The sequence below is a fragment of the Phascolarctos cinereus genome, unplaced genomic scaffold, assembly GCF_003287225.1.
Source record: "Phascolarctos cinereus isolate Bilbo 61053 unplaced genomic scaffold, phaCin_HiC Scaffold_2;HRSCAF=192, whole genome shotgun sequence".
Classification (NCBI taxonomy): Eukaryota; Metazoa; Chordata; class Mammalia; order Diprotodontia; family Phascolarctidae; genus Phascolarctos; species Phascolarctos cinereus.
Genome location: NW_027555625.1, coordinates 145,411,230 through 145,438,057, shown reverse-complemented (window position 1 = coordinate 145,438,057; position 26,828 = coordinate 145,411,230). Strand labels below are relative to the sequence as shown.

Sequence of the window (26,828 nt, the reverse complement as noted above, 5' to 3'; positions counted from 1 at the left end):
TTACTGCATCTTCCAGGAAAGCCACCTACCTCTCTGAGTCCCAGTAAAGCTGGGAGAATCATCCCTGACCTCTACAGGTCCCTAAGGGTAAATATGGGGATGAATGAAAGCACAGAATTAAAATGCAGAGTGGTACCACCTGGGGAATGTTACCACATAAGCATCCTTCCCACCTAAGGCAAAATGGAAACATCAAGTTATCGTTTTCACAACTGGGGTATCTTGAAAAGAACGATCACACTCACACTCACACACACACACACACACACACACACAAAGATCACAAATATTTCCGAAATATAAAGGTAGTTTACCAAGGGCTAATCATTTACAGGCAATTCAAGTTCTCATCAAAGCCAAGGTGAATACCATTATTTTTACTATTCATAACAACTACTGACATTTCTACAGCACTTTAAATTTTTCAATGTTTTACATTTACTATCCCATTTGATCTCCACAACAACCCAATGAGGCAAATTCTGCAGGTATTATTATTTCCATTTTATATACGAGGACAAAAATTTCACAGACCCCAAGTTAAGAACCCATGCAAATAAAAACTGATTCCACCGTCCTTTGTACTAAAATGGTAAAACCTCCACCATCCAAGAAACAGGAATATATAGGTACCCTCAAGTACCTAGCAACATGGAAGACTTGGAAATCTTGGACCACTAAGAATAGCTGACGATTCAAAGTTCAATCAATCAACAAGCATTTATTAAGCTCCTACCATATGCCAGATGTTAAGTAAAAATGAAAACTCCCTCTGCCCTTAAACAACTTATAATCTATTAAGGGGAAAACCACATACACATATAAGGAGATACAAAATCCATGCAAAGTAGACATAGGCAATTTCAGAGAGGCTTCAGGAAAAGTCTCATACAGCTGATCAATTAACCGACAAGAAGACAGACATGTTCTCATTGGTTGGCTATTATTATAAAAGCCAAGTTCTACAGGTAGCAAAGAATGAAGGGCACGGAGAGAAGAGTGAAAGGAAAGGAGAGAGTGCATAGCTCTCAGGTCCAAACTCAGTTATGAGACGACACAGTTGACTAAGCTGTGCTTTATCTTCTGAGGGCTGGCTTTAACTGCCAAAGTAAGACAGCTTTAAAAATTCTTCAAAAGGTGGTAGATGTTATTATCCAGAAAAAGTGATATTCTGGTTCTGATTCTGATCAATAAAAAGTAATGGTTTAAGGAGAGGACATGAATGTAAAGACAAAAGAAAGTAAATCTTGCCTCTGGAGAGAACTCTACAACTGACGTGAGACTCTCCTTATGAAAAGGTGTTTATAAATAAGCATTCTGAAAAAGCCCTGCCCTATGGGACACATCACACTAAGGAAGCATTGGCAAGTGGGAGAAATCGTTACCGCCCCCAAGAGAAACAGATGGAACGTCCCACCTTTAAGACATTGAGAAGCAGCTGTTTCTGAAGCCAATGTGGCTGACGAGGAGGCGTACTGTCTTCCCAGGGTGAGTATCCAAACGTGGAAGACACCTTGCCAAGATTCCTCAAATCCACCCAACACTACCTGCTTCCTCTGATTCATGTAGGAAAAAACTGCTATCATCAAGAAAAAAATGCAAAAATGATCTTTGATGACTTTCTTTTGGCTTGTTCACAGTGCCTGGAACAGAGTAAGGGCTTAATAAATGCTTGTTTGTTTCCTTTCTCCCTTCCTTCCTTGGAAGTCCTACATAAAAAATGAGAAAGACATAGGGAAGCAGGTAGTATTTTTACCTCTTCAAGCTCAAGGTCATAACTGAAAAAGAAAGCATGATATGGGAAGTGAACAGCTGACTACATAAATGGTGTCAGAAGAATATTTGGTCTAGGATGCCATTAATGGCTCCTGATGAAGAATGGAATATAGTTCATCAATACTGGGAATAATGCAGTTAGCAAAAGATTTGACAATCTGGTCAAGATAACTTTAAAGTAAACTTTGGGACACAAAGAGAAGAGGGAGAAAAATGTCTAAATAAAACTGTTCCAAACAATACTATAAATATGTGATAAAGAATAAAGCAACTCAATGTACCAAAAAATTTTCAGGTGAAAACAAGAAGTAAGTTATTTGCACTAAATACTCATCACTTCTAATTTCTACATGCTAATACAGAGTATAGACAACAAAGCAAAAATAGGTTATTATTATATCATTAGGTGATAGGAAAGGACTCATGACTGCAATACAGCAAAGTAAAGGGTACATTTTGTTTCAAAAATATGTTTAAGATAAGAATAGATGTAGAAGCATTGTATCTAAAGAAGGCATTGACCTAAATAGACAAACTTGATAGAGGAGGCACAGTGGGAAACATGGGATGGTCCACTGTGGCATGATGGAAGGGACATGGAATCAGATTCAAGTCTCACTTCTGATGTTTCATATCCGGGACTATAGGCAAAACACAACCTCTCTGAGCCTTAGTTTCTTCAACTGTAAAATGAGGGGGCTGAGGTAGGATGACTTCTGTAGTCCCTTCTAGCTCAAACCCTTTGATAATGTTGTGTGAAAATATTGTAGGACTGCCCAGACACAGAAAACATCAGCAACACTTTCCTAATACAGATTATAAAACTGGCCAAGAGGTAAGACATACTAGCCAAAGGGGCTTTAACTCTCTGGCTATCTTCTGCAAACAGAATTTTGCTCCAAGCAGAGTATCTGAGATTCCTGACTTCCCATTCTGACAGACAAAATTAACAATAAAGGTGAAGCAACAATGAAGGTTATTACTGTTCTGGGCTTAGTCTTGACTAACAAAGAAGCAGCAGGTGACATGGAAGAAACAGGAAATTAAGAAAAAAGTAACTATGTCCCATGGAGACAGTAATATTGAAGACCAGCACCATATGGAAAGTCTACCACATGCTATCTCAGATGATGTGACATTCACCTGGGAAAATTTGAGGATTGCAAAAGTTTTCTCTATCGATTCTCTACTACTCAGAGACAGTGAGAGAAAGCAGGTGACAAACACCACCAGTCTTTGAAGAAATGCGATGCCAATGTGCGGGTTGCACCTTCAGTTTTTATTAACACCTTTGCCTGTCACTTGTTTTAGGGACGGTCCAATTTCTTTCAAATGCTTGGCTCAGGATAACTTGCAGAGTTGCAATACATAGAACGTATGTCTGAAAAGCTCAGACACAGGCTTACTTTTCAAATGAGGCAGGAAATAAGAATCTTACAGTTACCAAGTGTCCTGTACAATAAAACTTTGGAAAGACTTCTCTCAGCTCTTCTATTGCCATTAACATTACGTTAGACCTTCTCACAGTGGGTTTTCAAAGCACACTGTCACGACATTTGTGGTAGCAACACATTCCTGCTTTTATCCCACTCTTTTGTCCCATATACCTAAAACAGCTTCCTAGTCAAGACTTTCCTCAAATCTCACCTCCTGCAGGAAAAATGCACGCTGAGTAAATGAGTCATGTTTCCAAATTTTTAGACCTTGAAGCAATCATAACCCACTACAACATGGGAGTTCCAAAGCCACCTGATCCCTGAACTAGAAAAAGCTCAAATATTGACTCACGGTTTAAGCCAAACATCAGGAAGCATGTACAGAGTTTAATCCTGAATGGCACCATCAGGCAAGATTTAGGAACCACAGAAAGGGTCTGGGTCAGGAATTAGGGATAAAAATAAAAACAAGTCAAGATCTAAGCAAACTTTGACCCACAAATCCTCCACATACAGTTGCTCTTCCCAACTGTATTCACTTGAAGTAACTCAAAATTTTTTAAGGAGACAAAATGTATTTTTCAAAAAATGTGAAAAATTAAAACCAAAAATTAATCTCTGCTTCTATTATGTAGATAACATATGCATTTCATGTCACCTTAGAAGGTTCTTTAAAAGCCAGGACCAAGTATGTGTATGTTCTGTATCATCAGTACAGTTTTAAGACTTTATCAATGAATGAATAAGCATTTTTTTTTGAGGCAATCGGGATTAAGTGACTTGCCCAGGGACACACTGCTAGTAAGTGTCTGAGACCGGATTTGAATTCAGGTCCTCCTGACTCCAGAGTCATTGCTCTATCCACTGCACTGCCTAAATGCCCCTGAATAAGTATTTTTTAGGTGCTATGTGCTAAGTATTGAAAACCTGCAAAAACTAGTGCTGCCTTTTATGTGATCACACTCAACACACGTGGGGCAAGACTCTGTTTTCTACACAATTTCTATTGCCACTAACTGAACAGTAACTCTTACTTCTTCCCCTTTCTATACAAAAATCAATGCTTACATAGCAATCCTCAAGAAAAAAGCCAAGAGTAACCTTAATATTTTTAAATAGCGCCCAATTTTAGAGAAGGTTGTCAAAATATACCTTACTCTATAATGCATTAGCTATCAAGTAAATGCTATTTTCTCACTTATTCCAACGATAATCAGCCATTTGTTCTGATTTTAAAAATAAGTTAATTCCTTGAGAGAAAAAGCTTAAAACATTTCAGATAAAGAGGTAAGATGACGGATGGAATGGTGCCAGTTGGGATACAATGAACTGGCTGGACTTGATGTCTTTATAACAGTCCACTTTCCCTTTGCACCAATTTCCTGAGACTCTCTCCTCTGCCTTTGGCTAACCTTGGCAGATTCAGTGGTAGAGTTAAAATCCTATGTAGGTCCCTTTGTACTAATACTTTAAGGGCCTTGCCACCATCACTGGGAAAAACACATTTACATTTACACACACACACAAACACACACACACACACGTGTATATATACACTCTATATACACATGCATAATATATAAACATTATGTATATGTTTTGTGTCATATATTATATTTATGTTTTAATTTTATATGTTTATGTTATATGATAGTATACAATACTTACATCATAATATTTATTATATTTTAATTTCTATTTCTGCATTATAGCATATATGCATACATGTGCACATATATGCAAATATATGAAATATGAACACGAATATATATACATACACACACATGCGCACGTGTGTGCACGCGCGAGTGTGTGTGTGTGTGTGTGTGTTGCAGGTTCAGAAATCTGGCTACATTCTTCCACTTGTTGAAGTACTTAAGATGTGCTCACAGAGCCAGCAAATGACATTCCACTGACTAAATTATGTACATCAGTCTCTTCCTTGATATTGAGGAAGACTTAAAACACTTAAATATTAAAGCAGTATTTTTTTAAAAGTAACTGATAAATTAATCAATTACATAAACGTAATTTTTTTTCTTACCAAAAATGTCGTATTTCCCCCACAAAACTCAGAATAATTGATAATTATGTTAGATGGACTATGCCAGTAAGTAAAGTTGTTCCCTGGGAGTAAGTTTCAGGCCAGCCCTACAAGTTAATTTAAAAACCTTCAGGCCCACACAACAAATTTGATCAAACTACTAATATTCATCACAGTAATGGCAACAGCATGTTTCAAATAGTGCCAAAAGCATTCAGAAAGAGAAATCAGTTTGCTGTGAGGTCACATTTTTACTTTCTATTAAAATATTTTCTTGCCCGTGACTGGGACTGAGTTGAGGCTTAACTTAATATCTTTTGGGGTCTGGCCCTGTAGGCTTGTCCTAGTTTACAAGGCTGAATTAAGACACTTGGAGAGGGGCATGAACGTTTGGAGGCCACTCACATGCTATTTTCCTAGCAAACAGAATATCCCTGTACTGGCCTAGTTCAAGCTCCCCACAAGTGCCTAACTTACTCCCAAGGAGGAACTTACTCATCTGGCCAGTGAGTGAGACTCTGTCCAATGCTCTCATTCATCTTCAAAATGCTCCAGGATCCTCCTCCCCAGGTGAGGAAACTAAGAAAAGAGAAGGGAGGCAACTAACACAGGGTCACTCAGAAAGAATGAGGTGGAATGCGACTGAGAACAGAATCCAGGAATCCTGATGTCCAAGGCCAGTGTTCCTTGCATACAGCTGCTAAAAAAATGTTAAGTTTAAGGGGCCGCCTCCAAACCAGATACCCACTCAGTATTTTTCTTGGGGTTTAGCAAGACTCACCAGGTAAATTGCACTCAATGCCAGGAGGACTTTGCACTACTGGACTGCAAGACAACGTGGTCAAGACCATGGCCGCCATCATCTCATCCATCTCCACTGCATCTGACTTCCTAAATGCAAACAGAGGGAGAGGTAAGGATTAAGACGGCCCAAAAAAAATCCATGAGCCTACATAACCACCATGTTCTCCTGATGACTTTGCATGTGTGTTATCCACTCTGTAGATCACTGCAATCCTACGATTCTGGGATACATCCTGCAACATTACTGGGTCCTCAAGGAAGACGACCCAAAGCAGGGGGGAGGTGGAAAGGGAACAAGCATTTGTTAAGCTCTGACTTTTTGACAGCCACTGTGCTACACACTTTGCAAATATTTTCTCAATTGCTTCTCAGAACAAGCCTGAGAGGTAGGTGCTATTATTCTCCTCATTTTACAAATGAGGAAACTGAGGCAGACAGAGGTTCAGTGACTTGCCTAGGGCCATACTGCTAGTCAGTATCTGAGACCACAGTGGAGCTCAGCTCTTCCTGACTCCGGGGCCACTGCTCTATCCTCTATGACTCCTAGCTGCCCGTAACATATAACAAGGTTTGACATATAAAGACATGTAAAGCACACAGATCAGATTTCTATTTTAAAAAAAAAAATCATGTTGTGGGGTAGGGGAAAAGGAGAGATGAGGAGAAAATTTAAAACTCAACATCTTATGGAAGTGAATGCTGAAAACTAAAAATAAATAAATGTTTTAAAAATCACATGGGATAGGAAGATGTGGATAGGTTGAAATGCATCATTCAATGGAATACCCTATATGATTATAGATCCATTGAAGTAAGCTTTGTTCATTTAATTGATTATGCTCATCGGTTTTCTAATATTGCTGTCTTTATATTCCTGGTATAAATACTGCTTTAGCATAACATATAATTTTAACATGTATTGCTGTATTTTGTCAGAATTTTCCAACACCTTTGAATCAATTAAAATCTAGAAATACACAAAAAAAGTCTAAATAAAGTAAAAAAAAAACTACCACGTTGTGAGTTTTATTACTAATGTAAGTAAACTCAAGTGCAAACTTCAGACCAATCCCAAGTAACTTGCCTGAGCCCAGGTCAATCTCCTGTTTATGGAAGAACATGTACAGGTCATCTATCCAATATAATCCCCTTATTTAATAGGTGGGGAAACAGGCTAAATGACTTACTCAGAGACACAAAGCAAGGGAATAAACCAGGATTAAACCCAAACTAGAATATCATTATCATTGTTGTTATTCAGTTGCATCTGACTCTGCATTCAGGGTTTTCTTGGCAAAGATACTGGAGTAGTCTGTCATTTCCTTCTCCAGCTCATTTCACAGATGAGAAAACTGAGGAAAACAGGGTCAAGTAACTTGCTCTAGGTCGCACAGGTAGTAAGTGTCTGAGGCTGCATTTGAACTCAGTGCTTCCTGACTCCAGGCCCAGCACTCTATCCACTTCACCACTTAGCTGCTCAATCATTATCATTAACAACAATCAACCCTATATAGTCTGTTGAAGGTTTCCAAAGTTCTTTACACACATTATCTTATTCAAAGTTTCAAAGTAGTCTCCTCTGGCATGGGCGACACAGCTGTAAATCCAGCTCCTGGAGGTTGACACATCTCTTTGTTGGGGATCTGTAGGATGTAGAGGGCCACAGGCTGTTCAAGAGGTCTCACTGATGGGTGAAGGCCCCTCTCGGGTGCTGATCTTTGAGCAAAGGTCGCTTGCCTGGTTCGGTGCTCCATTGTATGGATCCGTAACAATCTTTAACTCTCCTGGTTATTGTATGGTCATTAGCAGTCGATTCTGGGATTGGAGTCAGATAAGTGCACATGACGTGCACGCACTGCCTTTGAGCACAGCATGGCCTATACGTCATTGTAACTTGAGAAAGAGCTCCTGTTATTTTACTATATAAGTAAGCGCTTTGCTAAAAATAAACGGAGTTGCTTCCATCCTGCCTCCCGCTTCATCAATGCACATTCGAGATAGAAAATCAAGCTGGTCTTGATTCATCAGGTGATTGGGAAATCCTAGGCCCTAGGTAGGCTCTATAGCCAAGTGAGCTAGTGCACAACAAACGCTGGGCGCCTTCACCCATCAGTGAGACCTCTTGAACAGCCTGTGGCCCTCTACATCCTTACAGATCCCCAACACTCTTGAGCTCAGTTCTGAGCTATGTGGATTATGGCAACAGAGTGTCAAAACCAAGTCTGGCTTTAATACAGTGAGCCCCTGGGAGAGGAAGGGGAGCTCACCAAGGTTGCCTAATGAAGGAGCAAATCAGTCCATGTCAGAAACAGAAAAGGTCAAAGCTTCTACACAGATCAGAGTGGGATTAAGGCCTGTGAACTTACAGCATGGGTGAGCTAGGGAGAGCCAGTCTTTAAACAAATAAAAAAGATAACCTAGTGCTGCAAGTATTACTGCCATTTTACAGATGTGGAAACTGAGGCTTAGGCTGGTAAAGTGAATGGACTAATAAGGGTCATAGGTAGGATATGAACCTAGGTCTTCTTGAATCCCAATCTGATCTTCTTTCTACTATACAATATACGGTAATTGATTCAGAGACAAAAACAGACTAAGAACGACGAAAAATAAGATGACAAAGAAGCCTATATAACTTAGATATTCAAATCATCTGTCTATGCCTTTTTAAGAAGGGGTAGGTTCTACGCCATACTTACAAACCAGCCTTATCCTCACAAAGAAACCAAACAAGCAAACTGTCACCTTGTGAACGTCAATAGGACCTATTTCCTAGGACAACAGCCCCATAAACTAAAGACATTTCAAGATCTTTAAATAAAAATTCCTTAAACCAAACTTCAATGATCAAGTTCTTCCACACTGGCAAAACCTTGAGAGTTCTACAAAACTCTTTCAAAAATAAATTTGAGTTGTTTGAGAATAAAATTAGAGGCATGAGTTAATGCTGAAATTACCACAAAAGAAAAAAAAAGACATCTTTTGAAATAAACTTCTGGAAAGCATTCCAGAATTCCTGTATCTGATGAGAGATCCGCCTTGATTTCATTTCACCAAAAAAAACGACAGTTTATGGCAAGAAGTTAACATTAGCACCTTGTTATATAATTAAAATTTTTCTTTCATTGCTACATGAAAGAAAATCAAATTACTACCCTTGACACATTGTCTCAGGGCCCCATGGAGACACTACCTAGGACTTTATATGCCCAACAATCCTGTGACTAACAGTATCTCCCACCTCTAGTCTGATCCTGCCACCATCATCCAGGGAAGCAAGCAATTCCAGTAGAGACATCTCGAGACTGTAAGAGCTGTCTCTGCTAACATAATAGCCCCTACCTCCTCAGTAGCCAGATACCGAAGACCTGAAAAAGAAAGTTTTCACCACCAAAGTCCTTGGCACTGTCAAATGGTTCAATATCAGAAATGAATATGACCTTCTTAATCAAAATGACATTCAAAAAGATGCGCTTCTATATTAGTCTTCTCCCCTTTCCACTCTAGTCAAACTGGATTACTTTCCATCTGGATCACAGGGTCTTCCCAGCAGCCCTGTTTCTGAGTCCTCCAAAGTCCCAGGCATTTCCATCTGTGCTGATACTACATCCTAAGGATCAGTAAGCCATAGCATCTTCCTGCTGCCCCCTAGGACTCTTATGGGTTGTCTATTAGAATGTGAGCTCATTTTTCCACTTGTATCTCCAGTAATTAGCACAGTGCTTTGCAGAGGTAAGCACTTAATGAATGTTTTTTTATTCACCCATTTATATCTACTGAATGAGAAGCTATCAGCCTTAGACTCCAGGAAAATTTGGATTCACATCCTATTTCTGACACATACTAGCTGACCACGGATCCACAGCTTAACCTCTCAATGCCCAAGGAAATTGAAATTATAGATGAGCTGACAATATGGGTGAATGAAGAGTTTCCATACTAGGCATTCCCCACAAAAGTCTAGGCAAAAAAAAAATCTACTGAATACTAGTCCACATCTACTGTTTTGTCACCAAATTTAAGTCCCAAACATCACAGCATTGCCTGGTAGTGCCAAAAGGTTTCTAAAATTCTGCTTTAGAAAAGAATATGAGGAAAGTTTTTTTTCTCTCCCATTCACACCAGGAATGGTAAATCTCAGCTTACAAGGTAATGTGACAGGCAAAAGTAACAAGAATTGCTATATAAAGTAATAAACAATATGCCTTTTACTTGCTAACACCCAGGTACATCAAACTAAGTATTTAATAGCACCTGAAGCAGCTAAGTTGTCACTTAACATGACAGAATCATTAACTGAGAGCTGGAAGGGAACTCAGAGGCCATCAAACCCAATCCCCCCATTTTACAGGTGAGGAAACTAAGGTCCAGAGAGACTAAATGATTTGCAGAAGGTCACAAATGTAGGTACTGTCAGAACTGAGATTTGTTTTTGGTTTTTTTGGTAGGCAATGGGGTTAAGTGACTTGCCCAGGGTCACACAGCTAGTGAGTGTTAATGTGTCTGAGGCCAGATTTGAATTCAGGTCCTCCTGACTCCAGGGCCAGTGCTCTATCCACTGCGCCACCTTGCTGTCCCCCAGAATTGAGATTTGAACCCAGGATCTCTAACCCCAGAGTCAATGTTCTTCCTACTGTACTATTTCTCAGAGGAAAACCCCAAACATTTAATTTCATGGAAAATCATCACCTGCAAATCTGATGAAAAGAAACTACAAACTAGAGGGAAGGGGAATAAGCATTTATATAGCACCTACTGTGAGCCAGGCCCTGTGGTTATGTGCTCTATGAGTAAAACCTCATTTGAGCCTCACAACAACCCTGCAAGTTAGGTGTTATTATTTACCCAATTTGACAATTAGGGAAACTGAAGCAAACAGAGAGAAGCTGAGTGACTTGCCCAGGGTCACACAGCTAGTAAGTGTCTGACACTGGATTTGAACTCAGGTCTTCCTAACTCCAGGTCTGGCACTCCACCCACTGCACCACATAGCTGCCACTATGACTACACAAAATTATGGCAAATACCACTAAGAGCCAAATATAAACTGAATATTAACAGCTGCTGAAAACAAGGCAGTAAGAGTCCATCTTACCAACCAGCTCCTGCTAAGAGCACAAAGAGAGATGAGGTAGGTAGGCCACTGCTGTCCATATATCAGTCCCAAAGAGGGGAGGGTTTTTATTTGCTTAACCTTGATAGGTCTACTTATACTACAATATGTGGCAATTAAAAAGGTAAATCTTTTGGAGTCCTGGGGGAAGGAAATCACGCCATAAAACCCAAAGCTAAGCTGCTGTTCAGTTTTTTCAGTAGTATCTGACTCTTGGTGACCCCATTTGGAGTGACCCACTGCAGTGGATTGCCATTTCCTTCTCTAGCTCATTTTACAGATGAGGAAACTGAGGATTAAATGGCCTGCCCAGGGCCACACAGCTAGCAAGTGTCTGACTCCAGGTCCAGCACTCCACCCATTGCACCACCTAGCTGCCCTGAAGCTAAGTACTAAGGATCTTTCAATTCTATGATGCTTGGGATCATCTATATCACTGCATTCTTCTTTACCGAGGCAGAAAATTGATAGATGGAGGTGAGAAGGGCAAGCAAAGAACCCAGAGGCATGGTGAGTGTCTCCCTCCTCTCAACGAAGACCACAATAAAGTACTCACTTACTCGGCCCTCTTTACAGTGAGGTAAGCATCCCAGGGCAGCAATATGGTGCTGGAGACAAAATGCTGGACTTGGAGTCAGGAAGACCCGATTTCGAATCCTGTTGCAGATATTTACTAGCTCTGGGACCCTGAACAAGTCACTTAAGTTCTTTCAGCCTCACTGTTCCTCAGCTATAAAATGAGTGTAATAACAGTTACCTACTTCACACAGTTATGAGACTCAAATAAGATAAAATACATAAAGCACTTTGCAAATCTTAAAAAGGGTTACACAAATGCTGGCTATTATTATTATTATTGTTAACTTATAGGAAAAGAGTCCAAAATTAAAATTCCCCCAAATTAAAACTGAGTGAGAGAGAGAAAGAGAGCCCTGAGCTAGCCTCCCATCCCTAAAATTTGGGGCCTGTCGAAATACTAACCCCTACAAAAGGCACCCCATCCCCAGTAGACAAGGCCCTGTCTAGAGGGAATCCCTTCAATTCTCGTCACTATAACCAGAGCCCTTCTAACTGAGAGTACCCATCACACAGAGAGCTACGCACACATTCAGGGACCCAGTGCCTTCCCATACAAACCTCTTCGGGACATCAATATTCCTGGAGACGGATCTGTACACTGTAGCAGGAGCTGCCTGTTCCATGGCTGGTGGCAGTTGAGGCACAGAACCCTTCAGCTCCGGCAGCCACACCTCCTCTGATTTGCAGCAGATCTGCAATTTCTGGTCCAGCAGCAGAACCGTCACCTTATCTTCTGCCCAGCTGTGCTGCTCCACCACTCCTGTACACTCCTGGCCCCCATACCACACACAGACCTGGGAAAAGGAGAAAGAAAAAGGGAATCCCATGGTCAGTGTCTCACAGGTCTCCTCCTAGGGTGCTAACACCCCCAAGGTCTGCCAGAAATTGCTGCTGCTTCCCCATGCCCACACCTTTCCCTTTAGCCAGGGGTCCCCAATCATCTGTGCCCACCTGCAGGGCCCAGGCTGAAAATGCAACATTAGTTCTTGTCTCAACAGAAACCACATAAAAGTTTTAAGTTAAGGCAGGGAATTATCTTAGTTATGTGTCCTTAAAATCCAAAGAGCAAATAAATAAGTGTCCAAAAAAAAATAAGTGCTTTATTGATGTTTTTTCAAAAAGAAAAAACAAAAAAACCTCATTGTCAGTTCCCAACAACCCTTCTCTGGCCTTCCTTCCTCTCCCTAACAGAAAAATCCCTCTTCATAATAAGTAAATATAGCTAAGCAAAAAACCCCATTGGTTACATTATTCCACACCTATAGCCTACCTACTCTCCATTTAGATGACTGTGGGGGGAGGGGGTGCTAGGTGATGCAGTAGATAGAGCACCGGGCCTGGGGTCAAGAGGACCTGAGTTCAAATCTGTCCTCAGACACTTGACACTCCCTAGCTGTGTGACCCTGGGCAAGTCACTTAACCCTGATTGCCTCACCAAAAAAAAAGAAAAAGAAAAAAAAAGAAAAGGAAGATGACAGAGGGAGAATGAAAATGGAGACATCTTCCTAGCACTTTTAAACTTCACAAATCACTTTACATGCATTAATTCCACCTAATATTCCTAACAACCCTGTGAGGTCATCAGTAAAGGAATTATCTCTATTTTACAGAGAGAGAAATGGACACTCATGGAAATTAAGCCCACAGTCAAACAGCTGTTACTGTCAGAGGTGGAATCTGAACTCTGGTCGATCCAGACTCCCAGGCCAATACTTCGTCCACTACACAGCACGCTCAGCATGCTGCCTCTAACAAGTCATCTCTGGGTTGAGACGGCTCACTTGGTTCTGACTTAATGGCTTCTGATCTCTACTCTAGGTCTGCTCTACTAGGGGTACGCAACCTTTAGGCTACATTCCCAAATTCCATCCAGTCCTAGAGCCTCACCTGCTGCTGTCCATGGTTCCTGAATGACAAAACACTGATTTCAAAGTAACCATTAAAAAAAAAAACCCAAGAACAAACTTCAAGACCAGATTTCTCCCCAAATCAACTGGCACTTGCCCCTTGATTCCAAAAGTGGTTGTATCTTCCCCTCCCCACCCCACCCCCCAAAAGAGCACGTGGCATTGGAAGACCGAAGCATGCTGACAACACAGGAGAGGAGTCATCCAGCCAATCACTTACCTCAAGATGCATGTAGCATAAAAAACTCCCACTACATATAACCTTACCCAGAGCACCAAAGAAGAGGAAGGAAAAGTCGAAATATAACAGAGAAAGCAGCGAGGTTCGACTCCTACCCAAAGCCTCCAAGGGCAAGGTCAGATACAGACTTGATATACTCAAGTTGGGGTTAGCGATCTGCATCATGAGGGCCCTTGAGGCAGGACAGGGACTGCCATTCACCCCCATCCCAGCTTCCAACATCAATCTAAGCTGCTTTCTTTATGTCTATCCACCACAGCCCCCTGCTGAAGGACCACCCACAATGAGTCAGTGTTACTCTAGTCCAACTTTAAAACTCCATTTGGTACACAATGACTCCCAGTGAAGAAAAAAAAGCATGAAAGAAAACCCTGGTATCTAATTTTTAAAGGTTGCTGGCTCCTGTACCAAATATATACACCAACTAGGCTCTGCAAACATTTAAGATAAACACCACTCACTTCACTAGCCTCTGTGAACTCTGGATCGGCCTAAAGTCAGTGGCTTTTGGGAGCACTTCCTTCAACAGAGTGGCAAGAGGTATTAAGGATTATACCATGGTGTACCCACAGGCAGCAGAAGGTCTGTTGTACAAACACCCTATGACTTAGGTTCTAAAATTCTTTTTATGGGGGATGTGAGAAAATAGGAATGTTAGTGGAGTTGTGAAATGGTTCAACAATTCTGGAGAACCATTTGGAACTATGCCCAAAGGGCTATCAAATTGTGCATACCCTTTGACCAAGCAATACCACTTCTAGGTCTGTATATCCCAAAGAGATCAAAGGAAAAGACCTAATATGTACAAAAATATTTGTAGGTCTTTTCATAGCGGCAAAGAATCGGAAATTGAGGGGATGTTCATCAATTGGGGTATGGCTAAATAAGTTGTGGTATATGATTGTGATGGAGTCTATGCTATAAGAAATGATGAGGGAGATGGTTTCAGAAAAACCTGGGAAAACTCACATGAATGGATGCAAAGTAAAGTGAGCAGAACCAGGAGATCATCGTATACTGTAAAGAAGGTCTGCCTCTCTTATGACCAATATAGGAGAGATCAGAAATGAGTGGTTTGAGAGAAAAACAGTATCCGTGACACTTGTCTCTCTGTACCCAATCTTATCCCAAAATTGAGAGTAAGGATTCTGAGTCTTCCAACTCCAAGCCTAAAGGGACAGAAATACACTCCCATTCACACTGTGCCCTGACTTACCTTCTGCCCTGGCTGAAACACCACCTGCTGCAGACCTGGGACACCGGGCGCCATTAGGATCTCCTTAGGATGTTCCTGGCAGTGGTTGTCCTTGTAGACAGGGAAGGGCTGAGGGGCAACCACCCCCATCAGCTCAGCATGGGAACCTGAGGGCTGGACTGCCGCTGCTAAGCCATCTCCAGAGGCACTGGGGACAGACACTCGGGCTCCCAGGAGGGAGCGCTTGCCAAGGCGCCGTGACAACACACTCGCCATTCTGCCTTCTGCACTAGAGAGGAAAGTGAGAAAAACAACTGAAGCCATGTCCAGCAACTGTCACCAAGAAAGGGCAAGGAGGCAAGGTTCCAAGATGGAATTTTAAGCCTTTCATGTATTGATTCTAAGCCTTTCATGTAGTGCTTAGATTTGGAAGATAAGGATCTGTTTTTCCTTTGTCCCATAAATCACTCGGGAGCAACTCAAAATTTATGATGGTAATAAGCATGCTGTTATGTTCATCCTTCTAATACCCTAGCTTTTCTAGATATAAACCAAAGCATATCACAAACCTAAATCACCTCATTTCAGTGTAGGTATTATAGAGAAAACTAACTTACTGATCGTTTTTGGAAAGAGTTTTGAGCTTTTTCCAAAACTAATGATAGCTATTTTATTTGTGCCTTCTTTTAACAGGCTCCTTGTATTCTAAGAGCCTTAACTCATTTATCTATATTTATAATTCCCCAAGAACTGTCCCCATTTTGTAAAGGATAAAGCAGACACAAGAGGAATTTCAGAGTTGGCTTTAGCAGTCAGTTAGCCCAACTTTTACAAGAAAAAGAATCCTTACTATAACACACCTGGCAGGTGGTCATCCAATGTCTGAAGACCTACAATGAGAGGCAGCTGGTGGCACAGTGGATAGATTCATCTTCCTGAATTTTAATCTAGCCTCAGACACTTACTAGCTGTGTGACCCTGGACAAGTCACTTAACCCTGTCTGCCTCAGTCTCCTCGTTTGTAAAATAAGCTAGAGAAAAAAAATGGCAAACCACTCAAGTATATTTGCCCTGGACAAGTCACTTAACCCTGTCTGCCTCCGTCTCGTCATTTGTAAAATGAGCTAGAGAAAAAAAATGGCAAACCACTCGAGTATATTTGCCAAGAAAACTCCAAACGGAGTCATGAAGAGTAGGACATGACTGAAATAACACAACAACGAGGGGAAACCCACTGCCTCCTGAGATAGCCACTTCCAAGTTTGGACAGGTTTTTGTGCAGATATGAAGTCTAAATTTGCTTCTTTGCACCTTCCACCCATTACTCGTTCCACTCTAGGATCAAACAGAGAAAGCATAATCTCTCTTCTACAAGATAGACCTTCACATACTTGAAGACAAGCATTATGCCCCCTTCCACTGAGTTTCCCTTCTCCAGAATACTCTCCCTCCCAAGTGATCCTCTTTATCACATGGAGTGTCAAGACCCTTCAGTATCGTAGCTGCCCTTGGGTTTGTCAGCATCCATTCTATCAATGTCTATCAAGATGATACCTAGATCTAAACAAATATTCCAGATGTAACCTGACCAGGAGAGAATAAAGATGAACTTATCCACCTCGTTCCTGGAAGCTATTCCTCTCTTTACTCAGCCTAAGATCACAACAGCCTTCCAGTCGCCGCATCACACTGCTAACTCATGTTGAGCTTGTGGTCCACTAAAAACCCCAGATCCTTTTCAGACAAATTGCTCCCTTACCATAGCTCCTCCATCTGGTACTTATTTCTGAACCTGAATGTAAGACTTTACATATATACCTACTGATTTCATTTTATTAGATTCAGCATAAAGTGTTCTGTCCAGTCAAGATCTTTTGGGATCTTGATTCTATCATCCACTTATGTCAGCTATCCCCCTCAGTCTTGTTTCATTTGCAAATTTAGTGAGGATGCCATCTACGCTTTTATTCAAATCACTGCCTGAAATAAATAAATGAATAAATAAATGTGAGGTAGGCAGATAAATGAAATAAATAAAGAAATATGCTAAGCAGCACAGGGCCAAGCAAACTCTTGGCAAGATCTATGAAGAGTCTCCTTGCCAAATGATTAATGGTTGCTTTTTTTGAGTCTGGACATTTGACTGGTTCTAAATCCAGATAATTATGTATTATTCATGTAAGTCAACATAACTATTTCTGCCAGAAGAAGAGCACGAGGTTCTTTATTAAATGTTTTTCAGGTAAAATTTATCTACAGGATTTTCCTGAACCTACCAGTGTAAAAAGTGTCAAAAGAAGAAATTAAGGCTAATCAATCATGAAGCCACCTTTGTAATCACTGCTTCCTTTTCTAGATATTCACTAACCATCTCTTTAGTGATCTGTACGTGAACACTCCCAGAAACGGAAGTCAATCTCACTGGCTTACAGTTTGCAATCTTCCCCTTTTGAAAATTAGGACATTCTGCCTTTTCTTAGTGCCATAGTATCTCTTCTGTCTTCCATGTTCATCCCAATATCCCTGATACCAATCATATCTGCCAGTCCGAAGTACGGTTTGTTGTTTGTTTTCAGAACACTTCATCTGGGCCAGGTGACTCAAATCCATCTTATTATCTTCTCACTTAACTTGGGTAGCAAACTCCTGATAAGCCATTTTTGTTCTATCGTTTCTAGGGCAAATCTTTGGCAAAACAAAAAAACAGAAACCAAGTGAGAACAGTGCCTATCCAATGTGACCCAAGGCTTAGTATAAAGAAAGAGAAACAGAAACAATTTCCCGAAGCTCAATGTCATGCCTCCTCCATTACTCACATGATCCTACTGTCCAAGGAGGGATCCTAACCCTATCTCCTCCCTGCTGCCCATCAGAACCTTGCTCTCTGCCCTTGGGACTAGGCTTTGTTAGACGAGCTTTTGCCTTCTCTTTCCCCCTGTCCCACCTCTGTAACACCACTTCCTTGCCCTCTATACACCATGTCACCCAGGGATATCCTGGAGCCAGCCCCTACCTGCTCAAGCAGGTTATTAAATTTTCAGTGTAAGCACATACACCTCTATCAAATGAGCAGGTTGTTAAATTTTCAGTGTGACCATTTACGACTCAGAAGTTGGCAAATGCTACAAATGAGGGCTCAATTTATTGTCCTGTTGATTGTCTAGACTTATGTAATGGAGAAAATGTTAACGATGGAGCTTAAACTACCACTTTTTTCCTGCCAGACAGCCAGTCATTAAACATTTAACACAGCACAGCCTGGATGTTACCTCTCCCACTCTTTCTGCAGCAGCCCTTTATGGATTGTTTTCTCCCATTAGAATGTAAGCACTTGAGGACAAGTATGGTCTTGCTTGCTTGTATCCGTACCCTCCAGTGCTTAGCACGGAGCCTGGCATAGATAGCACTTATTAAGTGCTTACTTACATGTCTATCTAAGAATGGCTCTCACTGAATCACAGAGCTCTCGCCATACTTATCTGACCACTCTTTCTCTGTCTCCTTTGTTAATTCATCATGCACATCAAGCCTCCGAATTGTGGGCATACCCCAAAGCTCTTTTCCCACTCTCTTGATGACCTCATCAGTTTGAGGGTTCTCTCTCCCAAATCTATGCATATGGCCAGCACTAATCTCTCTTGGGCGCCAGTCCAGCATCGCCAACTGCCAGACATTTCAAACCAGATGTCCTAGCCACTTCTCAAACTCGACATGCACAAAAACAAAACTCATTCTCTTTCCCCAAAACGTCATCTCTCTTCCAAACTTGCTCATTTCTGTCATGGGCACCACCCCACTTCAGGATGTGAAAGATTCACATCCTCAGAGTGAGCCCCAACATCTCACTCTCCCCCACCCAATGTGTTCAAGCAGCTGCCCGGTATCATCGATGCTACCTCCATAACACATCTCACCTTCCTCCCCTTCTGTCCATTCACAATCCCCGCATTAGTCCAGGTTCCCGTCACCTCTCACCTGGACTACTGCAATAGCCTCCTAAACGGTTTTCGTTCTCTCCTGTCCAATCTCTCCTCAACACAGGTGCTGAAATGATTTTCCTCAAGCACAAGTGAAAGCTCTGGTACTCACCAATAAAAAGACATTAAGTACAAGCCCAGTGATGGATTATGTGCCTATCACCAAATGACCAGCCCAACTAGGTGCAAAGAGGCATATTAACAGAAGCCACCAGGTGATTTTTTTTTGTTTATTTATTTATTTTTGGCCACAGCAACTCATGAAACCACCTACAAAGACAGAGAAGGAATCCAAATGGGCACAGATGAAATCACAGATCCCCTAAGTACTGAAGATGTCCAAATAGGCATTAACAACTGGATCTGCCAGAAACAGGCATGGTGGAAACAGAACTGGATGTGGAGTCAGAGAAAGAACATGAGTTCAAATTCTCCCAGGTACTCATTAACTCTAGCTGTATGACAAGTCACTTATGATCAGGACCTAAAACATACAACATACTTTACTATTTGCTGAGCACATACTCTACCACTGAGCCATATCTAATCCTCCAACAGATGACTGGTCACTAAGTCTTTCCCTTCCTTTCGCTATTAAACTTCTAAAATGAAAAACATAGCTACTGCTATAACATAAATGTATAATAATTAACTTATGATTGTGCTGTAAGGGGATATACAATTTCTTTAGCTCCCATTTCCTCACTAACCTCTCTTAACTTTGCAATCTGGCTTCATCATCCATTTCTTTTTGAAATGGGTCTTTTTTTTTTTTTTTGGTGAGACAACTGGGGTTAAGAGTCACACAGCTACTAAGTGTTATGTTTCTGAGGCCAAATTTGAACGCAGGTCCTCCTGACTCCAGGGCCTGTGCTCTATCCACTGCGCCACCTAGCTACCCCCTGAAACTGCCGTCTTGAAAGCCATTAATAACTTCCTCTTTGCCAAATCCAATAGCATTTCTTCACTTCTTGTCTTCTTTGATATCACAGGCATCTGACAGTTTACTGGCTCATCCTTCAAACTATCCATTCTCCTAACTTTTAAAAATCTATGGTATCTTTATGTGATTCCTCCTTCACTATGACCCAAGATAAGAGCTATTAGAATGTGAGCTCCTTAAAGGCAGAGACCAAAAGCACTGCCTTTCCTTGTATTCTCAATGCTTACTTAACACAGTCCCTGTCATGTAAAAATCACTTAATAAAATCCTGCTGACTGACCCACTAGAATCATACACTCCTAAAGTTGGAATGGCCCTCAGATCATCTATATCAACCTGTACTTAATTTAAGATGTCCTTTGTGAGGGAGAGCTAGGTGATACAGGATAAGAACCATTCCTAGAGTCAGGAGGAGCCAAGTTCAAATGCTACCTCAGACTCTTGCTACCTACCTGTGTGACCCTGGTCAAGTCACTTAACCCCACTTGCCTCCCACCGCTCCCCCCATAAAAGACACCCAGTGGTATACACTGTAAGAGCAGAAAAAAATCCCACAAAAGTGCTCATCTAGTTTTTATTTGAAGATTTTCAGTAACAACAGTTACTGAATGAATGGGTAATGAAAGGAAAGGGTAATGAATACAATAGTTCATTCCCCTTTGAGACAGCCCTTTCCCATTTCTGGACAGCACTAATTTTTAGGAAACTTTTCCTTATACTGGTCCAAAACCAGTTCTACTCCTTCCTACCCAGCAGAATTCCTACCCAAATTCTGTTACTCTAGGACAAAGCCAATCTTACTCTCTCTTCCACAGGGGAACTCTTCAAACACTGTAAGAAGGCTGTGCACGGCAGAAAGGGCACTGGCCTCGGAGTTTCAAGGACCTCAGTGTCTATCTTGCCTCTGATACTACCTGTGTGACCTTGGGCTAGTTATTTAATTTCTCTGGACCTCAATTTCCTAATTTTACACATTAAGAGGTTGAATTAGATGGTCTCTGAGATCCCTTCCAACTCCAGATCTCTGAACCTCTCTCTCTGAGGCTTTAAACATACCCCACCCCCTTAATCTTTGAGCTGAACATGCCCAGTTCCTTCCACTCCTCCTTGGATGGCACAGTTTTGAGTCCTTTCTGTCACTCAGTTTCTATGCATTCTCTAGCTTATAAATGTCTTCCTAAAATATGATACCTAGGATTAGACCCAATAGGAGGTCTGACCAGATCGGAGACCACCTTCATTGATACTTTTTCTTTCTATTTGTAGAGAGATCATAAGTACTCCAAACAACTTGACAAACTGTCACAGAATTTTGGATAGAACTGCCTTCCCACCCTACAGAACCATGGACACATGTGATTTAAGCTGTATCAGCAAAAGCAAAATTATGCCATGGCACAAAAGACTACGTACTTGAATTCTGAGCTCCCCTTTCCTGATTTCACAATCCTATGCCAACAGAATTTATACAGTATCAACAAAATGATTAATGACCACACAGTCTGTCTTGGAAAGAGGAACTGAGTACAGCAATGGCAAGTCCCCCAAAAGATCAACGCAGAGGACAATCAAGGTTACTGGACTGGAAGCCACTCGAAATGCCTTACAGTTGTTGTATTCTTGGGGCAGCCAGGTGGCACAGTGGATAACGCACCAGCCCTGGAATCAGGAGGACCCAAGTTCAAATCCGGCTTCAGACACATAACGCTTACTAGCTGTGTGACCCTGGGCAAGTCACTTAAACCCACTGCCTGACCAAAACAAAACAAACAAAAAACCCAAAACATTTGTTGTCTCCTTTCAGCCTCACAATGACCCTGGGAGGTAGGTACTATAGATATTATTACCCCCATGTAACAGATGTGGACACTGAGGCTAAGAGATTAAGTGACCCATCCATGATCACACAGTTAATATGGGTGAGAGACAGAATTTGAATCCAGGGCTTCCTGACTCCAAATGCAGCACTTTAATCCCATCGTGGAAGAAGCCACACTTGCACCCACCCAGGTTTTCTCATTCCAAGACCCGTGTTCTTTAAGATGTTGACTTGGACCTTTGGCACAGTCTGACTTAAATGAACCCTTCTACATTAATGACCACTAATACATAAACAGATGTATCTTCTTCTAGTGTCTTCTCAGCCTATTTGGGGTGTGTTGTGAATCAGCTAGCTTCTTCCCCTTTGGTTTGATAAAACTACTGGCCGAGTCCTGCTGCCCGACCCACTTGTATTTCTCTGCTGAATGTCCAATAAACCTTCCTATAAAATTCAGCTCCATAAAAGATGACCTCCTCCCTGTTCTATCATCACAAGCATGTCTGTCTCACTAGACAGAGGAAGATAAAGAGGAAAAATAAGATCATACATTTAGAACTGGAAGGGACCTTACAGAACATGAGATACAACCTCATTTTACAGATAGAGTAACACAAGTCCAGTGAATTTGCCAAGGTCATATAGGCAGCAAATGACTGATAGGCAAGAGGATGGGTGAGAAATGGAATTCATCTATCATCATTTCTCACTTTCCATCCCCCAAATACTTCAAAACGGGGGACATCGAGCAGAAGCAAACTGAAATTTCTCATTTATCTCTTCTCCTTAACTTGTTTGGCTAAGCTCCACAAAAATTAAACACTTCTCACATTCTATATATAGATTTGGTTTCTTATCTTTAAATTCTTTCTTTAAGATCACAAGACTGCCCAGATCCTATTATTCAGGTTTGTGACCTTTACAATTTACAGGAAATCAGAATAAGGCAGGGGAACTGGTAGGAATACTGAATAGAGATGAGTTTGGACAACTGTCCACAATATAAGATTCTTACCAACTACTGAGTTGGGCTTCAACTATCATGATTAATAGTATAGGTCAAACTTTTCTTACCTATTTTGTTATTTTTTTAAAACTTTATGTCCTTAAGGTCCTATCCTACCTCTATGCCACTCCATGTGGTAATGGCACCATTATTTGAAAAGAGAGTTTACATACAAAGTAGATTCCTGGATTTAATAATAATAATAATAATAATAATAATAATTCAGTTATAAACACTAAAAAAGGGTGGTGGGGGAGAGGTGCTAGTTTCCTTTCCTGGATTCTATTCAGGATCTCAAGGAATAGATCTCACAAGATTTTAGAGCTGGAAGAGGCTGTCTGTCTCTTCACCTTAATTTTACAAATGGGGAAACTGAGGTCCAAATAGATGGAGTTACTCATAGTCACATAGATAATTAGCGACAGAGCAAGGAACTAGAAAGGGGGCCTAAACGTGAATCCTGTGAAGAACAAGAAAGTTACTATTTTAAGGGAAAAAACAGTAAGAAAACAAAAGCCAATGTCACTAAAAAGTTCTGATTTAGATGTATGACATTATACACCCATAGAAACCATCATAGTCTAATGGAATGAATACTAGATTTGGAGGACCTGGGCATGAATCTGAGCTATGTCACTTAGTGTAACCCTGTTCAAAATCATTTAACTCCCCAGAGAGCCAGTTACCTCACCTACAAAATAAGGATAATCATACTATTTCACAAGTAAAATACTATCTACTTTTAAAAGCACTACGTGAAATGTGAATTATTACATTCAACAAAATGAAGCTACTGTGCCCCCAAACTTTAAAATAAAAAGGGAATCTAGAATTAAACTGAGAACAACCATTTTTAAAGTGAGGGACAGACTACTTTTCCCCCAAAAAATGTTTTCTTCTATCTCACTTCTGTCACCCAAGGAGAGGTGACAAGTCCCACTTTTAGCTTAACTCTATCTAAATGGTACAGGCTAATATACCCTAAATGACCACAAGATGGCAATGTTACTCCACAAAAGCAGACAATTTTATTCTCTACAAAATAAAATGTTAACATTTTCTCATTTTCCAGGGCAAAACGTTAGGGTTCCTCTGCACAGAATAAGAGAAAAAAGCTAGCATCTTGAAATTACCTGTACTTCTAAATTTTAGACAGGGCCATCACCTTGAAATTACTTCTACTTCTAACTTTTAGGCAGGACAAGAAACAAGTAATTCTGAAGATATTCAACATTTAAAACAAAATTAAAAGATCTCAATTTTTTCAAAGCAATTACAATCCATCTAAAGCTGTTGTTCAGTTGACTGCCTCAGGCACACAGTTTGTTTCTATGGCATTGTTCCCTGTTGTTTCATCTAATTTGTTTTCACAGAACCATAGATAAAGTATACCTGTGGAAATATAGCAAACCAGTTATTTCTTTGCCCCTCAATTTTATTTTCACAAATACAGACTCACTGGACTGTTTCCTTATTATCTTATGGCATCTCCCCGCAGAGTTACTGAGTTTTCCAAGTTCTCTTTCAACTCCTGTCTGACATCAGGTTGCTTTCTCCCTTTATGTCACCCTCTCCTCCCTCATCTCATTTTTATTGACCAGAATACAGAATTTTAATATACCACTATTTATTTAACAGAGCCTTTAAAAATAACAAGTGGATCCTTTTACATTTCAGTCTTCTCAATTAAAAATCAAAACACGTAAATTAAATTGCTACTTCCCCCAAAGAATAACTACTCCATAAATTTATAATTTAATTGACTCATGCATTTTCCTTTTTCAAAAAAGGTCTCTTTTCACACTCTACCAACTATCTCCCCTCAAGTTAAAGGTCAATGCCTCATGCCAACATTGGTAAACAGACTATATCACTGTTAATCATTTAGTAGCTCTGGAGAGACCTTTAAACATTGCTTGCTTTCTTAAAGGGCACTAAGAGAAAATATGATCATCTGAAAATTTTAATAAAAGTTTTGATCAACTTTATGGTAAGAGCAAGACAATGAAAAAATCTCCAGAAATAAATTCAATTCAATTCAAAAACATTAAGGGTCTGTCAGATGAAAACCAGGGTAGATTCTTCTGGTATTAATTGAATTACTTCTTTTATGTTAAAGAGCAATGACAGTAGAAACACAGTTTTTATATCTACTAAGGAGATAGATATATATATATAGAGAGAGAGAGATATAGATATAGATATAGATATAGATATAGATATAGATATAGATATAGATATAGATATGGCCCTATTGACAGCACAGCCCAACAAGTGTTCCTTAGGAATCCAGAAGTAAATAACAGTCCCCTCTTTCCAGAGTTACTTCTGGCCCATACACCACTTTACAGAACCAATCTCCTGTTGTTTCATGCTTTAAAATCAGTGTCTGGCCTGTTGTTCTCCTTTCACCTTGTGCTTCTACTGTACTTAAATTATGATACAACTTCCTTCACACCGATTTTCCTCTTCTCTTCCATCCCCCCCTTTTTCCTTCAGAGTTAATAAGTGGCCCACATCACCCAGCCATCTATCTGAAGGCTCTGCCATACAATTACAGCATAGTGGTGAGAGGAATAAACCTGCAGAGTAGCAACAATCCCATTTTAGCCTGGTGGGGAGAGGGGAAAGAGGGGGTGAGGGGAAGCCAATTCATCCATTCTTTACTTAACAGAAATTCACTTAGCAGAATTCTAAACTCACAGGAGCCAGTACTCAAAGCCAGGTCCTCAAATTTCAGACCCAACACTCTTTCTGCTACACCACTACCACCTTCTTAGAATGTGAGGTGGGATTCAAATCCACGTCTTCTTGACTCCACTCTACACACTACACAATTCTTTCCTAACAGAATTTCCCAAAACTTGTGTAACAGGGAAGTACCATCTCACTCCTCTCCCCTAACATGTATTTGCTGGCCAATGTCCCAAAATGATCAATATTTTCCCAGGCTCAACAAATATCAGTTTGTTGTACTAAAAGCATGAGGATACCCGCCATCACTTGAATAAAAGGAACAGGAGTAAGAACAAACTCTATTTACTACAATCATCTGTCCAGTTGCTATTTGACATTGAACAGGTGCCAGACAAGTCCACGTCCCAGCTGACACTGGACAACGCCTCCAGTAAGAAGGGAGGGGAAAAGACTGAATGTCCCCATCTACTATGTCCTCCCATTCATCCACGGATACTACAACCAACTGTTATAGTGGTTAGTGAGCAAGACGTCTACAAACATGCCAAGCATCAATCACTATTGACCAACAGGCCTGCACTGATGGAGCCACAACGAAGGGTACACAGTAGGCACTAATAAGGCCTCAGCAGACTCAGATTCTAGTTCCAAAGACGAAAGTTTAACATCATGAAACAGTAACAAATGCTACAAAGCCACACATAATTAAGTTGTGATGGACTGGTATAGACTAGTGGTGTCAAACTCGAATAGATGGGGAGGGGGGCCCCACTAAACCATACATAAAGATCCTGGAGGGCTGCATGCTGACTTAGAAAACCACATGTTTGGATACGTCTTCTTCTGAATGAATACATCAACATTCGAATCAAAAAGTGATGACATTTCCATCTGACTTGGGCCATATATGGATGGGAGTGTTGTGCGCCACACTCAAGAGTGCTGTGGTTCACAGGTTCTGCAGGTCTGACGGAGAATTTCAGAAGCAAAGAAGCCAATGAAGGCTGGAGTAGTCAGAGGAGGTGGGACCTGAGCCGGGTCTTGGGAGTTCCTGACAAGCACAAATAAAGAGAAGTATCCTTGGCTACAGTAGGTTCAGAATTGAGGAGTGCATAAAACTTAGCCAAATTAGGAAGCTTTAATGGTTATCAAGTCTCTAATGGGACAAGTACTGCCCAGTCTTTGCAGTGTATTAAATTCTGACTTTGGGGATTGTTACTTTGTGACATTCTGGCTACAGTGTAGCATTAACACTTTAAATATACCAGTTAGTGTTCTGAGATATATACAT

At 40.7% G+C, this 26,828-nt stretch overlaps 1 protein-coding gene across 4 annotated transcripts in view; it reads right to left on the bottom strand.

Annotated features, from left to right (window-relative positions):
* The window catches only part of ZNF395 (zinc finger protein 395), a 75,253-nt gene that overhangs the window by 13,972 nt on the left and 34,453 nt on the right, over positions 1-26,828 (bottom strand). For 2 of the 4 annotated variants that reach the window (XM_020988686.2, XM_020988679.2), the window contains 3 exons: positions 15,117-15,384; positions 12,311-12,546; positions 6,038-6,147 (listed from right to left, as the gene is read on the bottom strand). In XM_020988686.2, the coding sequence (XP_020844345.1) occupies positions 6,038-6,147; positions 12,311-12,546; positions 15,117-15,371 (601 nt within the window). In that variant the 5' untranslated portion in view covers positions 15,372-15,384. The remainder of the gene's footprint in view (positions 1-6,037; positions 6,148-12,310; positions 12,547-15,116; positions 15,385-26,828) is intronic. The other 2 variants (XM_020988695.2, XM_020988704.2) reach the window with 1 other exon arrangement.